This window comes from Sus scrofa, chromosome 13 (assembly GCF_000003025.6).
Source record: "Sus scrofa isolate TJ Tabasco breed Duroc chromosome 13, Sscrofa11.1, whole genome shotgun sequence".
Classification (NCBI taxonomy): domain Eukaryota; kingdom Metazoa; phylum Chordata; class Mammalia; order Artiodactyla; family Suidae; genus Sus; species Sus scrofa.
Window position 1 is genome coordinate 100,931,310 of NC_010455.5, and position 23,518 is coordinate 100,954,827.

The 23,518-nt window shown below is 36.1% G+C and overlaps 1 protein-coding gene across 4 annotated transcripts in view; it reads left to right on the forward strand.

Annotated features, from left to right (window-relative positions):
* Positions 1–23,518, forward strand: part of NMD3 (NMD3 ribosome export adaptor) — a 67,325-nt gene that overhangs the window by 6,625 nt on the left and 37,182 nt on the right. For all 4 annotated transcript variants that reach the window (XM_021069741.1, XM_021069743.1, XM_021069742.1 and 1 more), the window contains exons 5-14: positions 2,259–2,339; positions 3,365–3,493; positions 3,779–3,869; positions 9,472–9,550; positions 10,236–10,332; positions 13,092–13,209; positions 14,566–14,711; positions 20,203–20,315; positions 21,077–21,149; positions 22,435–22,541. In XM_021069741.1, the coding sequence (XP_020925400.1) occupies positions 2,259–2,339; positions 3,365–3,493; positions 3,779–3,869; positions 9,472–9,550; positions 10,236–10,332; positions 13,092–13,209; positions 14,566–14,711; positions 20,203–20,315; positions 21,077–21,149; positions 22,435–22,541 (1,034 nt within the window). The remainder of the gene's footprint in view (positions 1–2,258; positions 2,340–3,364; positions 3,494–3,778; positions 3,870–9,471; positions 9,551–10,235; positions 10,333–13,091; positions 13,210–14,565; positions 14,712–20,202; positions 20,316–21,076; positions 21,150–22,434; positions 22,542–23,518) is intronic.

Consider the following 23,518-nt stretch of genomic DNA (forward strand, 5'->3'; position numbering starts at 1 on the left):
ATAGATTCTGAATTTATTTTAAGGTAGTCAGTAGGATTTAGTGGTGAAACTGAATGTATATTTATGGGTTAGAAGACTCAAAGGTGACTTGCACGGTTCTTGACTTGAGCAACCAGGAAGAGGGAGTTGCTATTCGTGGAGTAGGAAAGGCTTCAGAATCATCTCAAAGTGGTACTTAGATTACTGTTAGACATGGAGTAGAAATACTGAGTGGGCAGCTGGATAAAAAAGCCAGGGAATGGTCCAGGCTGGAGATAATGAATTTGGGGTATAGATAGTATTTTAAGCTGTGATATTGGATGATATTTCCCAGGGAGTTTAGATAGAGAAGGGAAGAAATAAGAGGACTGAATCCTGGGATCCTTTAACAATAAAAGTTTAGGAAGATGAGAAAAAAAAATCAGTCATTACTTAGCTGCAGGGAAAGATATACACACACACACACAAAATCTGGAACTTTAGAAGGTAATGGGAATGTTAAGCAAAGAGATTGAGGATTTAGGAGGCTTTGTTGTTAGTGAATGTTGAGTTCCAGAGACACAATAAAAGGGTTTGAGGATTTGGGGAAGAGTGTTAGATGGGATAGAAAAGGGAATATGTAGAACCATATGGAGATTAGAGTGTGGGAGATGAAGGGGTGAATAAAGTGATGGTAAAAAAGAACAAGGGGCTCAGTAAGGTGGGTTAGTCCTGGTTTTCTGAGGGCAGATAGTGTGGTGAGGCTGTGTAGGGGAATGGTGAAGTAGATGTCAGGGGTTCTCTCTCCACCCCTACAGATGGACCTTGGAGGCTGAGGGAAGTGCCGGTGGAGCTTCATTTTGACCCTTGCAGATGGAGGCTGAGGGAATTGGAAGCTCTCTGTCACTCTCTGTTCTGGTGTGGCTTGTTGGCTACTAGGCTTTGCTTTAGGGGAGCTAGCTGTGTGAGGAGGGTTTTAGTCTGGAGTGCTGTAGCTACACTAGCTAATCTAGTTCTCACCAGACACGGCTTGATAAAATTATCATCTGCCTGCTGATGTCACCCAGATTTGTTATCTACAGCTCAGATTTCTCCATGGAGCTCCAGACCAAATATATATCTCACTATCCTCTGAAAAACTTCACTTAGGTATCTCAGATAAATCATTTTATTTTATTTTATTTTATTTTTTTTGCCATTTCTTGGGCCACTCCCACGGCATATGGAGGTTCCCAGGCTAGGGGTTGAATCGGAGCTGTAGCTGCCAGCCTACGCCAGAGCCACAGCAACGCAGGTTCCGAGCCGCGTCTGCGACCTACACCATAGCTCACGGCAACGCCAGATCCTTAACCCACTGAGCAAGGCCAGGGATTGAACCCGCAACCTCATGGTTCCTAGTCGGATTTGTTTAACCATTGCGCCACGACGGGAACTCCAGGATAAATCATTTTAAACTTAAATGTCTGAAACCGAATATAGTATGTTCCCTTCACCCCACCCCCATTAATCAAAGATATATTTGTGTCAGAAAAAGTGTTACCTAGATGTCCAAGCTGGATACTTGACCATCATTCTAGAATCTTCTTTTCTTCCTTCTCATATCCAGTTATTAATAAATCATGTAGATTTTATCTCCTAAATAGTTCTTGGATTTTTCTGCTTCTGTTATTTCCAGCCCCTCTCAGTTCAGATTACCTACAACTCCTGCCCAAATTACTGAAACAACCTTCATTTTTTTTTCTCTTAACCCCTTCCTCACAATACCCATTTTACCGATATTGAGCTGCATTCAGTTCTTCACATACAATAAACTGTTTTTGACGTCTGCTGACTGCTGATATGACAGTGAGTTACCATTGTGGATTTGTTATTCAGTGCATGAGACTCCCTCTAATGTATATTCATTCTTTTTTTTTTTTAAGCCACATACTTAAATAGAATAATAAAAGTAGAAATTTTTGTTCATGAGATTTCTAGTAATGACGTTATCAAGTCATTTTCTTCTAAAAAGTGTTATTTTCATTCAAAAAACAGTGTATGTTTTTAGGAAAAAGGATTTTTTAATACAATATTTTAATTTTTGCTTCTGTTATATCAGTGGCATTAATACAAATCATTAGATTTTATTCGCTGTCTTTGTTGCCATACCTCTGATGATAAATCCTTTTTTTACTAGTGATGTTGGGTAGATTAATCACAGATTCCTTAAGCATCTATGAAATCTCTTCGTTAATGAATTATTTCATCTTTTTTATTCTCAGATGGGAACTTATGTTTCTTTTTTATTTGTTTTACTGAAGGTACGCCTTGTAGATGCAAGCTTTGTTTGGACTGAGCCCCATTCTAAGAGACTTAAAGTTAAACTGACTATTCAGAAAGAGGTAAGCTATACATAGTTTTCTTAGTGTGGTTAAAATGTAACAAGTGAAAATTAGGGGCTATTGCTAAATTATATTATGACTTGAACAGCTTAAAAGGAAACATACACTCTTAATTTTAACCCTTTGTGTTCTTTTGGGTCATCTGCACAAATGACCAGGTCACTAGTAAGAGCAAGCATTGTTCCTGATTAGTGGGCTGAGATAATCTTCATGAAGTCATTTTTCCCCTCACAAAGTCACTTTTATTTGGAGTAAGATTGAAGTAAAAATGAGCTAAGGTATTGCTTCTCAAACTTGACTGATGATGACTCACAGTGACTGAATGAACTGGATTCAACTGGATATAAGATTTAGGAATCTATAAAGCTTCCCAGGTGATTTCTGATGATTGGCTGTTTGGGAATGGTTATTAAGTTTTTTTTTTTTTTTAAGAGTTTTCTTTACCTTCTAAGGATGAATTTTTTACACACAAACATGCACACATGTTTATATACAGCTATAAAATTCTTCAAAGAATATCCTCGTAACCACTTCAACTAAAGGTAAATTTGAAATGTTAATCTAATAAATGCTGTGAATTAAACTTATATATCTTTCCTGAAATAGTATAATTACACTTTAAATGTAACTGGTTTCTTATTGGTGTCCTCAAAGCATTCATAGAAAAAGATTTTAAGTTAAATATTAAAGAATTTTCTTTTTTCTTTTGCTTTTTAGGGCCACGCTCAGAGCATATGGAAGGTACCAGGCTAGGGATCGAGTCCAGAGCTACAGTTGTCAGCCTTCTCCATAGCCATAGCAATGCAGGATGCAAGCCATGTCTGTGACTTACATTACAGCTCACGGCAACACCAGATACCCAGACCACTGAGGGAGGCCAGGGATTGAACCCGAATCCATGGATACTAGTTGGATTCATTTCCACTGAGCCACAGTGGGAACTCCTAAAGAATCTTCTTTTGAGGAAATTATTTCTTATTAAACAAAAAGAAAAGAATGAAGAGTGTGATTGTTTTCTTTGTCAGGTAATGAATGGTGCTATCCTTCAGCAAGTGTTTGTGGTGGATTATGTTGTTCAGTCCCAGATGTGTGGAGATTGCCATAGAGTGGAAGCTAAGGATTTCTGGAAGGCTGTGGTTCAAGTCAGGCAAAAGGTAATGAGAGAAAGATGATGAGTAATTCATCTTGTATTTTGTCATTAGTTATACATAGCAAATAAAACCTCCTCCTTTCCCTTCTTTCCAAATTCTTCAGGCGCCAGAGATATTCCCAGGTCCCTGGGCCATTCACCTTTAGAAACAGATCACTGCCACATTTTATACAATCTTTAAAGATTGTTTTGTTTTAAAAATTAGTGTGTTGTATGTATAGGTGGCCTTTTTTTTTTTTTTTTTTTTTTTGCATTTCATCTATTAATCCAGTAATGCACTTATGTTTAGACTGTGCACAAAAAAACTTTCTACTATCTGGAACAATTGATTTTGAAATATGGGATGCATCAGAATACACTTCGTATCAAAGAGATTCATGGTAAGTTAAAATTTTAAAACATTTGAAATGCTATCAGGATTTTAACTATCTTGAGAAATCTTTTATCTTTACTAATAAGTTCTAGACGAGTACTGTCCAAATGAACTTTATGTAAGGAAGAATAATAATCTTAGTTCTTTACCTGCACAGTCCAGCCATTATGGTAGCCACTAGCCATATGTGGCTATTGAATATTTGAAATGTGGTTAGTGCACACTGAGGAACTGAATTTAAAATTTTTTTCTATTTTGATTGAAATTTACACTAAATACCTACCAGTTGAGTAAACCGGTAACTACATTAGTAGAATGTAAAACTGTATGATAGAAATGCATTGAAAACTTGTTTTATGCAGAGGTCCATTTATGATTGGAAGAAAGTTATTTTTGAGATCTGTAAGTTTTAACATTTTGTTTTTCATATGTCTAGAGTTATTTGTGGTGGGTACATTAAATCAGAAGGCTGAATTCAGTAATAGTAGTGATATACAAGTGATGTAATTAGATTTCTTGATGATGGAATTTAAAAATTTTTACATAATTTTTTAAACTACATAAAATGGCTCCTCAGAGCATGTTCTGTCTTAGCACTTGCTATTGATGTAGCCTGCTTATATATATTAGATGATAGATGAATATTTCTTCACTTTATATTTATACCACAGGCATAAGGAACTTCCTGGGTTAGGGTAGGGATTTATTTTCAGCTGCAGCTGTGACTTATGTTGCAGCGGCAGCAATGCTGCATCCTTTAACCCACTGCGACAGGCCAGGGATCAAATCTGTGCCTCCACAGCGACCTGAGCTGCTGCAGTCAGATTCTTAACCCACTGCACCACAGCGGGAACACCAGTATTTCTTTAAATAATAATATAAAACATAAAAATTCTTCAGCAAATTCTTAGTCTCTTGCCAAAAGTTAATATTTTTAGTTGTGGGACATGTATATTATTTTTCTAGTTGCCAAGTACAGGTATTGAGGTAGCTATTCTTGAATGAATGACCAAATTCTCTTACTGCTTACTTTAAAAGTGAGAGTTCCTCTGTTACTTACTGATCAGTTATTCGTTTATGTCATGTCTTTTTTTTTGTCCTTTTTAGGGCTGCACCCACAGCATATGGAGGTTCCCAGGCTAGGGGTCTAAGTGGAGCTGTAGCCACCTGCCACAGCCACAGCAACACCAGATCTGAGCCACGTCTGCAACCTATACCACAGCTTACGGCAACGCCGGATCCTTCATCCACTGAGCGAGGCCAGGGATCGAACCCGAAACCTCATGGTTCCTAGTTGGATTCGTTTCCGCTGCGCCATGATGGAAACTCTTATCTTGTATATCTTTAGAAAAGTACTTAGAAGTGTGGTTTGGAGTCCTTAAATGGGGAAAAATAAATACCAGTTATCTCACCTGGAGAAAATCTTTTTTTTTTTTTAACAGATAAGTTGGTTTCTTTTTTTTTTTTTTTTTCCTTTTTTTTTTTTTTTAATAATTTTTTTTATTTTCCCACTGTACAGCAAGGGGGTCAGGTTATCCTTACATGTATACATTACAATTACATTTTTTTCCCCCACCCTTTCTTCTGTTGCAACATGAGTATCTAGACAAAGTTCTCAATGCTATTCAGCAGGATCTCCTTGTAAATCTATTCTAAGTTGTGTCTGATAAGCCCAAGCTCCCGATCCCTCCCACTCCCTCCCCCTCCCATCAGGCAGCCACAAGTCTTTTCTCCAAGTCCATGATTTTCTTTTCTGAGGAGATGTTCATTTGTGCTGGATATTAGATTTCACCTGGAGAAAATCTTTTAAGCTTTGTATCTGACTTGAGTGCATTACCAGTAGACGTAAGGTTAACAGTTATTGAATGCGTATTGTGGGTAGGGTACTTTGCTGCCTGTTTTAACATGGTGCCTGGCTTTTTGCGGCTAGCTATCAGGCAGGAATACACCTTTGTTCTGAGTAACTTAGTTTTGAGTAACTCCTGGAGATTATGGGATTGTAATATGCTAGCAAAGGAAGCAGAGAATTCTGATTATTGTTCCTCACCATGGCAGAAATATCTTCACACAGAATTCTTTGTAGCAAAAGACTTGGATACATCCTGGGACATACTTTTGCAGTTACTTTCAAAACCAAAAATGCTGGAAGTTTAACAACTCTTTTTCATCCAGAGGAATTAATTTTTTTCCCCTTACTGGTTCCTGGTTTTATGTAAATGAATCTTTTGTTTGCTTGTTTGTTTATAACTTTGTTTTTAAGATTATAGTAATTGTAAAAATTCAAACAAATATCTATGAATAAAGAATCTCTGTCCCACTTGTCATTCCCAGATTATATTAAAACATAATATGTGCTCTGTCTGTAAATTGTGAAAGCAATACACACACGTAATAAGATTGATAAATGAATAATAGACACAAAACAAATAAGGAAAAACCAGATATGTGAACAGACAGTTCACATTAGATAGACATAAATGGTCATGCAGTATTGGCAAGTGTTTGAAAAAACAGAAAGTCTCATAAGTGATGGATAGGACTGTAAACTAGCACTATTGTGAAAGACAATCTAGCAGCACGTATAAAAATTTAACATTTGCATACTTGTAATTTCAATTCTTGAACTCAGTCCCACAGAAAAACCACTAAGTGTGCACAAACATAAGGGTGTTACAGTACTGTTTGTAGCAGCAAAAAACTGAAACAACTTATATGCCAATTAATAGGACACAACTAAATAATTAAAAACATTAATTAACAAATACACAGTGGTTAAAAATAATGAAACAGGATTATATGCAATGATGTGGAAAGTTTTCCAAATATATTAAGATGGCAAGTCACATAATATCACAGTATAGTCTCATATATGAGGGGAAACCAATGCTTTCACAATTTATAGAAAGTGTTTCTGGGACAGCAGGGGCAGTACTTGGTACCTACTTATGGGTCTCATAAGGGCAGCTGTGGCCCCTGTACTCAGGAGACAGTGAGGGCAGGGCTTGGCACCTGTTTGGTTTTGCAAGGGCAGCTGTGGCTCATGCCCAGCCCTGAGCTATAGGTAGTGCCCTGTTCCCTGAGAGTGTTCACAGGGAAATAAGCTCTTATGGCAGTCCTGCCTGTGTCCTCACACACTCCCCAACAAAGGTGCCTTCTCTAGCAGGCATGGATTTCTTTCAGGTACACCATTCACTTGCCACAGTCCTGCCTTTTCAGGTGTCTCCATGCAGCCAACCCCAGTCCTATCCTTGGGTTTGGGTGTTGAGCTTCAGCATCCAGCCCCCACTCACACTGACAGACCATCATCTCAGGCTGGGAAGCACAAGGTGGTGACCTCTGGTGCAAGTTGCACTCTGTTTTGCCTTCTGCAAACCAGTTGCTGCACTCTCCTCTTGGGCTCCAAAGCTCCCCTCTGGTCCAGGCTGATTTCACCAGTGAGGGAACTTCTCAGGGTATGGAAACCTTTCCTCCTTCACAGCTCCCTTTCAGGGATGCAGGTGTTGACCCAATTCTTTTCTCCCTCTTGCTCCCCACACCCCAGTTTTTTTTTTTTTTGTAGAAAAATTGCTCTGGTGTCATTTTAAGAACTCTTGTCTAAGAGTTCCCATTATGGCTCAGTGGAAATGAATCAAATCCAGCTAGTATCCATGAAGATTGGGTTTGATCCCTGGCCCCACTCAGTGGTTTAAGGATCTGGTGTTGCCGTGAGCTGTGGTGTGGGTTGCAGATGTGGCTTAGCCCTAGCATGGGGAACTTCCATATGGCACAAATGTGGCCCTAAAAAGCAAAAACCAAACCAAACCAAACCAATGAACTCTAATCAGAAAGATTTTCTGAAAGATTTTTACCTGTGTTTCTTTCCAATGGTTTATAATTTTCTTATACTTAGGTCTAATCCTTTAGAGTTTATATTTGTGCATGGTGTGGGATCAGGGCCTGAATCTATCTTTTCCCATGTGGTTAGCCTGTTTTCTCAGTGAAAAGATTCTGGGGTCCTCTGTCACAGATCTGTTGAATATAAATGTGAGGGTTTATTTCTGGATTCTCAAGTCTGTTCCATAGATCTATATATTTATCCTTAATATTAGTACCACAGTGTCTTGATTACTTCAACTAAAGTTATTGAGGTTTTTTTTTTAACTTTCAAAGCAATTGAGACAGTAAATTTTGTAGTTTACATAATGACAGGTTCTGGACAAAGTAAAGACAGCAGAGACAGTGACGACACATTTAAACTCCTGTCACAAACTGATCTGTTAACAAATTCCCAATGGTCAACTTATTTTAAAATGTAAATTATCTAAAGAAAGAAACCAAGAGATATATCCAGGTTTTTGTAACACAATACAATGTCCTTTTTAAAATAAGCTTGTTGTAATTGTGTGTTTAATTCTGATAATAATTCAAGACACAAAACCACATGTTTTCCTGCTCTTCCCAAAACCTGGAGCTAGGAACTGAAGTGTTAAGAGAAGTGTGCAAAAATGAAAGTAACAAAGTTACTGAGTTTTGAAATTGGAAAGTGTAATAATAAGTTCCTGACAACTTTTGGTTATCTTTGAAATTGTTTTGGCTATTGTGAGTCATTTTAGTTTCCTAGTTAGCTGAGTTGTTTGGAAAAATATCTGAACTTTTTTTTTTTTTTTTTTTTTAATGGCCGAACCCACAGCATATGGAGGTTCCCTGGCTAGGGGTCTAATTGGAGCTGTAGCCGCCGGCCTACACCACAGCCATGGCAACACCAGATCCGAGCCGAGTCTGCAGCCTCACCCACAGCTCACAGCAACGCTGGATGCTTAACCCACTGAGTGAGGGCCAGGGATCGAACCAACAACCTCATGGTTCCTAGTTAGATTTGTTTCTGCTGCGCCATGATGGGAACTCCTCCCTGAACATTTCTTAGCAGGTAGTTTGCCTTTAGTTATCTCTTTGCTGCTGGTTTTAAGTCCTACTGTGTGGTGAAAGGATAATATTATGGTAATTTCTGCTACTAATTAATTTCTACTATTTGGAATTGAAGTTTTTTTTTCAATCTTAGTATATGATTATTTTATGAATATTCTTTGAGTTTTTAAAAATAGGTATTCTTTCTTGGAACCATCTTCTGTAAGCTCAATTAAGTCAACCTTGATAGTTGAATTCAACCGTATTCATGTTCTATATATCCTTCCTATTTTTGATCGGTTTTGTCATTTTAGCTTTGATAGTTTCCCACAGTGATTGTGCAAGTATTAACATTTGTTAATTTTTTTCTCTTTTTTTTTAAATAGTTTTTGTTTTCTGCACCACAGTGTTACTAGATGTATTCCTATTGTCTTGGTAGATTTTTCCATTTATTATATAAAATATCCTTTAATATTTTTCGCTTCCCTTTTGTCCTTGAATTTTATTTTATGTGCAGTTAAAATTGTGAGTATTGTTTTCTTTCGTTAGTATCTGTCTGATTTGTCTATCATTTTGTCAAACAAGTCTTAAATGATATGATATCCCTAGTGTGCTATGGCTGGAAAATTATGATTTAATTGGTACATATTTAATTTGTGATATAGTCACATTAGTAGAGGAAATTCTTACTATGCAGTTAATATTTTAATTTTTTTTTTTTTAAGATGGTCTGGATTTCTATTATTCCTCAAAACAACATGCTCAGAAGATGGTAGAATTTCTTCAGTGTACAGTTCCCACTAGGTATGTTCTGAACCTACGTGTGATTAAATCCAAGGAGCTGGGAATGAATGTAGGTCTCGTTCATTCTTCAGGCTTAGGCAACTTATCTTAAAGTATTTTAAATTGTAATAGGAATACTTACACAATTGATAAGCATGTATTGGATTAACCACTTCAAGGGAAGTATTAGCTAAAGAGCATTAAGAATCTCTGCAGAGCTAGACTTCATCCTGAGAAAGTGAGCACTACAGTGCTAAACCACTGGTTGAGTGTATTTAAATAAGATAAAAGAAAAATGGGAGTAGAGGACTTTGGGGAGAAACTTCTTGGAGGAGAAAGGACGTAAATTCCTAAATTGGGAAATTTTCAGAAGTAGAGCTTAAATTGAAAGGTGAGATTGGTATAAACAAAGTCTTTGGGTAGGCATTAGTTTGGCTAATGGATGCTATATGTAGACTAGATTGGTGTAAGCAAAGGACATGTTTTGGAGGTTTTAGTAGATAAATTTGAAAATAGGTAGGTTCCAGTCAAATTGGTGAAGGTTTTTAAATGAAGGGGATGAGATAAGGCTTCACCATAGCAGGCATCAGGAAGCTATTTCAGCCCTTGGGTAGTAATGATTTGATTTGATGAATATTTATATTCCTGAGATTGTACAAGTAAGGACCTTTGTCTTTTTACTACAATTAACTTTTTCTCTTAACAGGTACAAAGCCTCACAGAGACTGATCTCTCAGGATATCCATAGTAACACATACAATTACAAAAGCACTTTTTCTGTGGAAATTGTTCCAATATGCAAGGTACTTTTTCTCATTTAATTAATCATGTCTTAATTGGTTTTTGTGTAATTATTAGTCCCTGGTTTCCTTCTGGGATTGGTTAACATTTATAATAACTTCCTTTTTAATGATTTCTGACACATTTCAGCCATGTTAAGATGTTTTAAAGTAATCATGCTTAAAATTATAAATTTTGGGTGTACTAAGTCAAAGGCTTGGTTATAGTTTTTTAAGGTGTATATTCCTGAAAATTTGTCATCCTAGTGGGTATGTGACAGTTCTTTGAAACTTTATGGAAATGACTTTAAAATAAATATCAGTGGACCACTTTGTGGAATGGGCGCAAACTGGATTTTGGCATGATCAAATTAAACAATATTGTGGAAATGAGATCATAGAATTACTTGTCTGATTTTTTTTTTTTTTTTTTTTTTTTGTCTTTTTGCCTTTTCTAGGGCCGCTCCCACAGCACATAGGGGTTCCCAGGCTAGGGGTCTAATTGGAGCTGTAGCCGCCGGTCTACGCCAGAGCCACACAACTTGGGATCTGAGCCGCGTCTGCAACCTACACCACAGCTTACGACAACGCCGGATCCTTAACCCACTGAGCAAGGCCAGGGACCGAACCCGCAACCTCATGCTTCCTAGTTGGATTCGTTAACCACTGAGCCACGATGGGAACTCCTCTGATTTTAAAAATATATCCTGAATAGGAGTTCCCTGGTAGCACAGCAGGTTAAGGATCTGGCATTGTCACTACTGTGGCTTGGGTCACTGCTCTGATGTGTGTTTGATCCCTGACCCAGGAACTTCTTTTTTTGTTGTTTTTTGCTTTTTAGGGCTGCACCCTTGGCATATGAAAGTTTCCAGACTAGGGGTTGAATTGAAGCTACAGCTGCTGGCCTGTGCCACAACCATAGCAACGTGGGATCCAAGCCACATCTGTGACCTACACCATGGCTTGTGGCAACACCAGATCCCTGACCCACTGAGCGAGGCAGAGGTATCGAACTTGCATCCTCATGGATACTAGTCGGATTTGTTTCTGTTGTGCCACAGTGGGAACTCCTGGCCTGGGAACTTCTGCATACCACAGGTGTAGCCAAAAAAAAAAGTCTTAATAACACTTGAAAGGTAGATTGTCATTTCATTAATTATACTAAGGTAAAACCCTGCCTCAAAAAATAAAAATGAATTAAAATTCTATAAATAGTTACAGAGGATCTGTTGTATAGAAGGCTGTGTGTTAAGAATCATGTACTAGAAATCTCTGCCATGTAGGAACTTACATGCCCATATTTAACTCACTAATAACGATAGGTGCCATAATTTATTTTGAGCATTCTGTATAAAGTTATTATCTAAGTACTTACTTAAGTACTTAAGTATATTTCATCTCTTCAAGTCTGACAATTGGAGTAAATCATATCATTTTGAAGATTAGGAAATTGAAGCATGGGGAGGTTAGATGATTTGCCCAAAGTTAGAAAATGATGAAGCCAGGATTTGTGCCTAGGTCTTTGACTCTAAGGCTTTAAAGCTCTTATCACTAATTTATGGTCTAATACAGTAAAAGGGATGAAATGATGACTTAAAACAGTGTCACCAAATTTTTTCTGTAAAGGGCCGGACAGTAAATATTTTTAGCTTTTAGGCTATATAGTCTGTTTTGCAACTACTCAGCTGTGCTCTTGTTACACAGAAGTAGCCATAGATAATAAATAAATGAAGGGCCGAGGCTGTGTTCCAGCAAAGCTTAATTTACAAAAATTTGACCTGAGGGTCTTATTTTGCAGATCCTTAGTTTAAAACAGTGAACATTTCCTGGTGTAAAACTGGGGAAATATGAATCTAGGTGCGAGGGCATATTTAAGCCTGTGTATTATGTGCTTTGAGTGATTCATTGATGATAAATAAATACAATAGATAAATATAGAGTGTAAAGAAGTTTTTTCATTAATCTTTGGAGACTCAAGTTTAAAACGAAAAAGGACTGGCCTAGGTGCCATTAGGGGAATCTATGATTATAAATAGATACAGCTTAAAACATAACCCAGAGCCTTTTTGCATTTTAAGAACAGCTTAAAAACAGATAACTGCATTTCTGATAATATCTCCTGAAGCACATATAGGAGTGTGTGCTTTTGGGGGCAGTGGGCATTAAATCTTTGATTACGTCTAGACAAGAAAGAGGAACATGTGGCTTCTCTAAAATTAATTTTTATAGAGATTGAATGAAGTTGCAGATAGATTTAGAGAATCACTCTCCTTTAAGCCTTTTTGCTAAGGTATCCCCATCCTAACAAGGTGTAGATTGTTTTCTGTTTCTCTAAGGTTTGATTGTTTGTTTTAGGTCTTTTTCTTTCTTTTTTTTTGTCTTTTTGTTTTTCTCATTTTGCTTTTTAGGGCCACACTCATGGCACATGGAGGTTCCCAGGCTAGGGGTCGAATCAGAGCTACAGCTGCCCTATACCACAGCCACAGCAACTTGGTATCTGAGCTGCATCTTTGACCTACACCATAGCTCCTGCCAATGCTGGATTGTTAACCCACCAAGTAAGGGCAGGGATCCAACCCAAAATCTCATGGTTACTAGTCATATTTGTTTCTGCTGCACCACCATGGGAACTCCTTTAGGCCCTTTGTTGATACATAGAAATAAAAAAATTTTTTTTGGTTTGGGCAAATGTACTTGGATCAGGTTTGCATTAATCAGTTTTTTTTGGAGACTGTTATTTAGGATTTCCTTCACACTAAATGCTAGGTTTTTTTTATGCTTAGGATAACGTTGTTTGTCTGTCTCCAAAACTGGCACAAAGCCTGGGAAACATGAACCAGATTTGTGTATGTATTCGAGTTACCAGCGTCATCCATCTCATAGATCCAAATACCCTACAAGGTAAGTTTTATATATATATATTTTTTTTTTTGCATACTTTTTTTTTGTCTTTTTTTGTCTTTTTTTGTCGTTGTTGTTGTTGTTGTTGTTGCTATTGCTATTTCTTGGGCCGCTCCCGCGGCATATGGAGATTCCCAGGCTAGGGGTCGAATCGGAGCTGTAGCCACCGGCCTATGCCAGAGCCACAGCAACGTGGGATCCGAGCCGTGTCTGCAACCTACACCACAGCTCACAGCAACGCCAGATCGTCAACCCACTGAGCAAGGGCAGGGACCGAACCCGCAACCTCATGGTTCCTAGTCGGATTCGTTAACTACTGCGCCACGACGGGAACTCCACAAGGTAAGTTTTAGAAACCATTTACCTTGCTAGTTCTGTCCAGCAAGCAGTAATAATTTGTTAATTTTGTCAGGCTTTCTCAGTAATGTGGTTTTAAACTAGTTAAAATTTTTACTGTTAACAGTGTTTTAAAACACTGAAATTTTTAAAGCTTTTGTTAAATTACCCTTATATTTTTTATTTATGGAAATATTTCTGTGAATTTTAAAAATTTTGTTGGTTTTATTCCATTTATTTTTATTGAAATTGACTTATTTACCTCTTTTAGTTTTTATGACGAATTAAGTTCATTACAAAATTTTAGTGTATAGCAACTTTTTGTAGTCTGGTAGAACATTTAGTTTAAATATGAATTTTAACTAGTTTTATCATTTTTGTACCTAGTTTTTAAATTCTCTTTTTAAAAGCTATATTTCAAAGAAGACCTCGTACTAATAGGTATCTTTAGTACTTGGTTGCATTCCTGCTTGATCTTTTTCATATGTTTACTGTAATATGTTTTCTGTTAGAAAATGTTAAATTTATTTTGCTGTTTTCTTCAAAGTCATTTATTATCTTTGTCAGTTAGAATTCATCAGTCAAAGGTTTGCTTGCAATATTGAGATGAACATCTATCAGTTAGAAATTTATTTCCTATAAACTAAGCACCCAGGATGACTGATGTGTCAGAAATAAAATACCAGCACATGAAACAATTGTATAACTGATTGGATCTGGTCTTATTTTAAAGGTACTAAGCTTTTAAGTGGGATTAAGCTTTTTTAAAGGTACTAAGGCATTCTTATGATAGTAGTTACTTAAGATATGTTTGACACTTGGTATTTCTCTTGTGCTCTGGGAAGTTTGGGGCTGATTTATAGAAATAAATGGTATCCTTTAGAGTGTGATATGCCACTGTGGTTCCTGTTGATCTGATGTTTCCCAGTTCATATATGCCAACCTCTTTCTACTTAACACATTGATGACTTTTTAAATACTTGAGTTCTTTTTACTTGAATGTTCTGTGTTTATTTTTAGTCGCAGATATTGATGGGAACACTTTCTGGACTCACCCTTTCAATAGTTTATGCCACCCCAAACAGCTTGAGGAGTTCATTGTTATGGAATGCAGCATAGTCCGAGATCTAAAACGCAGTGCAGGTGCAGGAATGATATCAAAAAAGGTAAGTTCACCTCCCCCCACCTCCCAATTTACTGTCTTAGTCTCTCTCTCTTTTTTTGTATCTTTGTTTTTTCTAAATTTGTGGACAGTTCCAAAATAGGTTCCAAATAAAGCTAACGCCACATTAGGTTAAAAATGCATTCCGTGTTCGTATTTTGCATGTGGTCATTGTGGTGAAAACTGTTAAACTTATAGTATCTGTTAAGTTAGTTTTTTCTCTTTAATAATGGAGATAGTTTGCCAGATTTCCTTATTTGTCCCAAAGTTTTGTTCAAAGCAGTATCTAGCTAGGGACTGTACAGTGACTATGAATATTATTATACCTCTTAAATATTTAGCAATAGCCCTCCCTTCCTCCCCTCCTTTTTTTCTAAATTTTTTTATGATACCAATTTCTAAGGCAACTAGGGTATTTATCTTGTGGATCTGTCTTATTGTTTCCTCACAATGTCATTTAACTTGCTTCTTAATCTCTTGTATTTTCTTTAAACTGGAAAGTGGATCTAAAGTCTTAAATTTAGGCTAAATTTTTTTTTTTTTTGGCAGAACATTTCAGAGGTGATACTATGTACTCTTTACGATATATCAAGAGACAAGTAGTGTTCCCCTGTTTACTTACAGCAAGATCTCTCTCCATTGTAATTTATGATTTTTTTTCCTGTTATTACTGGCCCCCCTGCCTGCGTGCCTTCCTCCGTCCACTCAGATTGCCTCAAATGTAGTCAGTAGGAGCCCCTTCAGAATAGTTTCTGTGTCTTTAAAAAAAAATTTTTTTAATGACTTTTTTTCTAGAGCAGTTTTAGGTTCACAGCAAAATTAAGAAAAGGTGAAATATTTCCTGAATACCCTTTGCCTCCACACATGCATAGCCTCCTTTATTATCATTCCCTTCTCCCACCAGAGTAGTACATTTGATACAATTGATATATCTACACTGATACATTATAACCACTCAAAGTCCATATTTTACATTATGATTCACTCTTGGCATTCTGCTTTCTGTGAATTTGGACGAATATATTGTGACATGTATCCATCATTATAGTATCATGCAGGATATTTTCATTGCCCTTAAAATCCCCTGCTCTACCTATTCACCTTTCCTCCCTCCTAACTCCTCACAATCACTGATTTATTTATTTATTTTTTAATGTACTATGTCTATAGTTTTGTGTTTTCCAGAATGTCATACAGTTGGATTCATATAGTCTTTTCAGATTGGCTGTTTTTATTTAGTAATGTGCATTTAAGATTCCTCCATGTCCTCATGGCTTAATAGCTCTTTTTTTCTTTTTTGTACCAAATGATATTTTACTGTCTTGATGCACTGCAGTTTACTCATTTATCTACTGAAGTACATCATGGTTGCTTCCAAATTTGGGCAATTATGAATAAAGTTGCTTAAAGATATTTAATCATTTTGCATGTTTTTGAGTGTACATAAGTTTTTAGCTTCTTTGGGTAAATACCAAGGAGCATGTTTATTGGGTTGTTTGGTAAGAGTGTATTCAATTTTGTAAGAAACCACTAAACTGTCTTCCAGAATGGTGGTATTTATTTCACATTCCCACCAGCAGTATATGAGAATTCCTATAGCCCCACATTTTTAGCAACATTTGCTGTTGTCAGGATTTGGATTTTTGAGTGTTTAGGATTTAGACTATTCTAGTATGTGTGTAGTAGTATCTCATTTTCATTTTAATTTATAGTTCCCTGTGACACATTGATGTGGGGTATTTTTCCATATGCTTATTTGCCATCTATATGCAAATTCTTTTATTTATTTATTTTTTTGCTCTTTAGGGCCGTGCCTGTGGCATATGGGAGTTCCCAATTTAGGGGTCTAATTGAAGCTGCAGCTGTCTGCCTATGTTGTAGTCACAGCAGCCCCAGACCCAAGCCATGTCTGCAACTTACACCACAGCTCATGGCAACACCGGATCCTTAACCCACTGAGCGAGGCCAGGGATCAAACCAACATCCTCATGAATACTAGTGGGATTCATTTCTGCTGTGCCACAATGGGAACTCCCTGTATGCAGATTCTTTGGTGAGGTATCTGTTAAGGTCTTTGGCCCATTTTTAAAACATCAGGCTATTTGTTTGCTTATTTTTGAGATTTAAGAGTTGTTTGTATATTTGGATAATAGTTCTTTGTCAGATGTGTTTTTTGCAAAGATTTTCTCTCAGTCTGGTTTATCGTCTTATTCTCTTGATAGTATCTTTCTCAGATCTGAAGTTTCTAAGTTTAATGAAGTCCAATTTATCAACTGTTCTTTCATGAATCTTGCCTTTGTTGTTGTATCTAAAAAGTTATTGCCAAACCCAAGGTCAGCTAGATTTTTCTCCTTTGTTATCTTTTAGAAGTTTTGGAGTTGTGTGTTCTACATTTAGGTCTATCCGTTTTGAATAAATTTTCTTGAAGGGTATGAGGTTTGTGTCTAGATTTTTTTTTCTTGCATGCCAGTATCCAGTTGTTCCAGCACCATTAATTAAAAAACACTGCCTTTGCTCCGTTGTATTGCATTTGTTCCTTTGTCAAAGATCATTCGACTGTGTCTATGTGGGTGTATTTGTAGGCTCTTCATTTTGTTCATTGATCTGTTTGTTTATTCATCTGTCAATACCACAGTGTCTTTATTGCTGTAGCATTGTAGTAGGTCTTGAAGTTGGGTAGTGTTAGTCCCACAACTTTGTTCTTCTTCAAAATTGTGTTGCCTGTTCTGGATCTTTTGCCTCTCTGTACGACTTTAAAATCAGTTGTTACTATCCACAAAATAACTTGTGGGGATTTTTTTTTAAATTTAAACATAGATGATATACAATAGTATGTTGTTTTCAGGTGTACTACCAAGTGATTTGCTTGTATTATAAAATGATCACCATGATAAATCTAATAACCATCTGTCCCCTTACACAGTTACTGCAGTGTTATTGAGCATATTCTTTATGCTGTATATTACACCTCTGTGGCTTTAACTTGGGAATTTAATAAGCATAGCATAAATCTATTGTTAAGTGGGCAGAACTTAAATTTTAACAGTATTGAGTTTTTTATACATGAACATGGACAGTCTCTCTGTTTTAGTTCCTTGATTTTATTCACAAGAATTTTAATTTTTCTCATACAGGTATTATACATATTTTGTTAGATTTATATCTAAGTATTTCAGTTTTTTGGGTGCTGATGTAAATGAGTGCTAATGTCAATACAGTGTTTCAGATTCTACTTTTTTATTTGGTATGTAGGAAAATAACTGACTTTTGTTTGTAACCTTGTATCCTGTAACCTATATTCCAGAAGGTTTTTTTTTTTTTGGTCTATTTGAATTTGCTACATAGATGATCATGTCATCTGCAAAGATAATTTTATATTTTCCTTCCCAATCTATATACAGTTCCTTTTCTTGTCTTTTGCATTAGCTATTGTTTCCAGTGAGATACAGGAGACAGTCTTGCCTTATACCTGCTCTTAGTGAGAAAGCTCCAAGTTTCTCACCATTAAGTATTATGTTAGTTGTAAGTTTTTAAAACATATTCCTTATTAAGTGGAGGAAAGTCTCCTTTATTTCTAGTTTACTGAGAATTTTTATCACGAATGGGTATTGGATTTTGTCAGATCCTTTTTCTTTATTGCTATCATGTTATTTTTTTTTCTCCTTTTTAGCCTATTGACGTGATTGATGGGTGACATCAATTTGATTTTCAAATGTGGAACCAGACTGTATATGGGTTAAATCCTACTTGGTCATTGTGTACAGTTCTTTTATGCTTTGTTGAGAATTTTGAATCTGTGTTCATGAGAAATCGGTCTCTAGTTTGCTTTCCTTATAACATCTCTCTCTGGTTTTGGTTTTAAGGTAATGTTGGCCTTGTAAATAAGTTAGAAAGTATTCTCTCTGCTTCTATTTTTTGGAAAAGATTGTAGAAGAATAATGTAATTACTACCTTAAATGTTTCATGGAATTCACCAGTGAATCCATCTGGGCCTAGTGCTTTCTGTTTGTCTTTCTTTTTTTTTTTTTTTTTTTTTTTTTTGTCTTTTGTTGTTGTTGCTATTTCTTGGGCCGCTCCCGCGGCATATGGAGGTTCCCAGGCTAGGGGTCTAATCGGAGCTGTAGCCACCGGCCTACACCAGAGCCACAGCAACGCAGGATCCGAGCCGCGTCTGCGACCTACACCACAGCTCACGGCAACGCCAGATCGTTAACCCACTGAGCAAGGGCAGGGACCGAACCTTCAACCTCATGGTTCCTAGTCGGATTCGTTAACCACTGCGCCACGATAGGAACTCCACTGTTTGTCTTTCTGATTATTAATTATTGACTCAATTTCCTTAATAGAAATAGGCCTATTCCTGTGCCCTTTTGACATGACTTTCCTAGTCTTTTTTTTTTTTTTTTTTTTTTCGTCTTTTCTAGGGCTGCACCCACGGCATATGGAGGTTCCCAGGCTAGGGGTCTAATCGGAGCTATAGCCACTGGCCTACGCCAGAGCCCCAGCAACATGGAATTCGAGCCCGTGTCTGTAACCTACACCACAGCTCATGGCAGCACTGGATCCTTAACCCACTGGAGTGAGGGCAGGGACTGAACCCGCAACCTCATGGTTCCTAGTTGGATTCGTTAACCACTGAGCCATGACGGAACTCCAGACTTTCCTAGTCTTTGAAAGCATCCTTAACTTCTGGCACAACACCACAACATTTAGGTGTTCCAAAATCCCCATATCTGAGATCAGGTATTTCTTCAAGGATGTAAGTCTGATCTCTTCTACTGTGAAATAATATTTAGAGACCCCTCAAACTGTATACTAACAATGCTCACTTTTATTGAGGAAATATTGTATCTTGGGGGAAATCAATGGAAATTGAAGAAGTACTTTTCATATTTTTATTTACAATAAATTTAATATGTTAAGAGCAAAAACATCATTTAACACCACCACTTCCCCTCAGGCATATATAAAACTAGATATTATATTTTCTTTATTTTCAAAAATACATTTAGCTAGAATTTAGTCTTTCTCTGGTAATTCACTTTTTTTCCCAGTTTTTTCCTTAATCTAGGACCTGGTCATTTCAATTTCTTCCTCTATCTCTACCTCTTCTTTTCACTTCTTTGCAATTGCTTAATTCTGTCTTTTCTGGATTTAAGATTTCTCTACTTTTATTCTTTTTGCTTGTCTCCCTATGAAAACATTTTTTGAAAGATTCTACACATGTCTTTTTAGGTGCAAATATTAGTGTTTTATAAAAGCCTTGAATTAAATCTTAACAAAAATATTTTGTGAATTACTTATGAGTCTTTTTCTGTACTCAAAGTTCTGTAATATGTTAATTTTGTAGTGTTTCAGAGATACGGAAAATAAAACAATTCTGTCTTTAAAATGAAAATTAGACAACCAAAGCCAATATTTTATTTAACATTTCTGTGAGATGCTTTTTAGGTTATGCTTAGGTTATTGAACAGTTCATTTTCTTTCCTATTAAGCATACCCTCGGGGAAGTCTGGGTACAGAAAACATCTGAAATGAATACAGATAAACAGTATTTTTGTCGCACTCATTTGGGACATCTTCTAAATCCTGGAGACCTGGTATTGGGGTTTGTATTATTTTATAGTATTTCAATTGCGTATTTTTTTCTGGGAGCCAGCAAAGCTATCTAAAATACTAACCTTGTTTATTCTAAAAAGAATTTTTAAGAGTTATTAGCTCATTTTACTATTGATAACTAAATTAAACTTGATTGGACAGAAACCCATAGTAATTTGTTTTGGCCATCATCTTCAAGAGTCATTTTTTACAAGATTTCGAGTTCTTGAACCCTGAAGTTTTGTGATTATAGTTTTTTGGGGAGCAGGTAGCTTTTATTATACATATGCAATTTTTAAAATATTTCACTTTTTCAATATGGTAGCTATATGTAAGGGGTCTTTACAGTCATAGGATAGTCCATTCTGATTCAGAGCTTATAAGCGTACCTTAAACATTACTTTTGCTCCTAGGGTTTCAGTTCTTTTTACTAGAAAATGAGAGGTGATTTTTGTTGTTTATAAAACTAAATGGAAGCATTTAACTGGATCCTAATGTTAGACTGATATATTAGTCTGTTTTACTTTTATAAGTACATGGTTAAGTGGGCAATAGTGGATGATATGTGAAACTCAGAGAAAGAATGCATTGTTATCCTTACTGGAACCTGTAGAAGTCTGTTCACTATATAGTACACTGTAAAACTTTTAAAGTGGGAGAGCATATTAAATGTTTTATCTTAGGAGAAACTGTTAGGTGGTCATCCATAAAATAGTTAAGTGGAAAGAGTAAATGCTTTTGTAATTAAGAGTTTCATTGTTTTCATTTCAGGTTTGATTTGGCCAACTGTAACTTAAATGATGAACATGTCAACAAAATGAAGTCAGATAGAATCCCAGATGTTGTAAGACTTTAGAATTTTTCTCCTTTTTTTCTTGTGTTAAAGAGGATTGATGTGACTGGTATGGTTAAGATGCGTGAGTTTGCACTTTTGAAAATAATAAATCAATTCAGAGCTTTCTTTTGAAATTGCAGTTGAGGTATAATAACAAAACTTTCATTTAAAATAATTACTCTTGGTGGGCAAAATCCAAGATATTGAGTTTTTTGCTCTTGTAATCAAATTTTCATTCTGTCAAAATGCTTGATACTCTATAGAGCAAAAATAAATTTGCAGCTAAAAATGATGACCTTTAGAATTTATTCATGTTTAATTCTTGAAGGCTGAGCTTAATTTATGCATTGTTAAGAAGGCGTTGAAGAGTTAAAACCATCATTCAGGTTCAAATATAATTGTTGCTGAAAATAATCTTCACAGTATCAAGTCTTAGAGAAACAATGTTACTTCTGAAAAAAATTACTTTAAATTCTAAAGTGAGTTTATAAGCATCACGAACAACAGTGAATGTGAAATGTAAAAGACTCTATCTCCTGATTGTTTAAATAATCTTTTGAAATAAACTTTGATCTCTTTAGTTGTGGGCAAAAATAAAGTCATGATATAAGAAGGACTTTGCCCACCACCCAGCTTTTTTATTAATTAATAACTTTTGAAATAGAAGCATTTAGGTTTAAGTCTAAATACTCATTTCTCAAAAAATCATAAGAGAGGATCACAACAATCTTACAAGATTTTGTATTGTAAAATTATTTTCATTCATTCCACACTATTAAATTGTTCTAGTATATGCAGTTGTGAAAAATACATACAGCTTATTGGAATAAAAGATAGAAAAAGTATCTGCCTGTGACAGTGATTTATGTGAGTGGTAGCTGAAAACTGAACTTTGGTGTAAGGAAAGAAGACACCAGAAACATGAAATTTTTGGTATTAAAATTTTTACGTTTTAGTCACTGGAAAATTTATTAGTAAATTTTAACAATTATACAAAAATGGCAAAATGCCTTCTGATAAAATATTAAGTGCATTAATAAAACCGTTAAAAGTTCTCTTGACACTGCTTCTTCCCTACTCCTTTCCCCACTGTCCTTAGTTATTGTCTTCCTGGTATACCCATAAACTTTTTTTTTTTTTTTTTTCTGCTGCATGCAAAAATTTCCAGGCCAACAATTGAACCCATGCCACATCTGTAGCCAGAGCCACAGCAGTGACAACAGTGGCAGTTTTGAGGCCCTGTAACCTACTTCCCATTTTTTTGTAACTTTGCAAATATTTCTCGTACTTTTAGGTATTAATCAAGAAGAATTATGACCGTACCAAACGTCAGCGTCGTAGAAACTGGAAACTGAAAGAACTTGCAAGAGATAGAGAAAACATGGATACAGATAATGAAAGGTCACGTTTTTCTTTAAACTTTGTTAGGTTGCTTCAAAGGAAATCTTGATGATAAATCTTTATGGTTTTTATCATAAAGAATAGTCATCACATAAAGTGATCCTTGCACTCAATATGTTGTTTGGATTGGATGCACAGATATAATGACATTTAGCACAGATTTAGTTTTTATTCCTGGGTTATAACCTGAATATTGCAGTATTTTTGTAGATGAATCATTTGAAAAGTTAAAATATAATGAGTAATTACCTTGTGGATCTCATAAATAGCAAACAAGTACTTATGACTTAGTATAAAATAGCTCATTAATATCAGGTATGCTATTTTTCAAACAGCTTAAGGAGAAATGGAGATATTGTGTTCTAGAAAAGTGTATTTGATGATTGGAATAGTGGCCTTGATGACATCAGTTAACACTAATGTCTAAAAAGTGAAGAGTTTATGGAGTTCCTGTAATGGCACAGCAGAAACGAATCCGACTAGGAACCGTGAGGTTGTGGGTTCAATCCCTGGCCTCGCTCAGTGGGTTAAGGATCCGGCGTTGCCATGAACTGTAGTGTAGGTCACAGACGCAGCTCAGATTCTGTTTTGCTGTGGCTCTGGTGTAGGCCGGCAGCGACAGCTCTGATTCGACCCCTTGCCTGGGACCCTCCATATGCCGTGGGTGCGGCCCTAAAAAAAAAGACAAAAAGACAAAAAAAAGAGAAGAGTTTAAATAAAATTGTGTCATGAAATGTGAGTGGGAAACGGCAATATTTCTAAAATATAATCTCATAGTGTAATTTAAAATAGGTAAATATGCATAAGTATATAATGTTAAATAGATGTTATAAGTACACATTTGACTATTTCATCTCTAATGTGTATTTCACCTTGGTATATCTCGAGGGGGAGGGTAGACTATGAAGGGGTCTTCTCATTGTCTTATATTTAATGTCACCTCATAGTCAGGTGTGTATTTTTTTTATTCTTTTTGA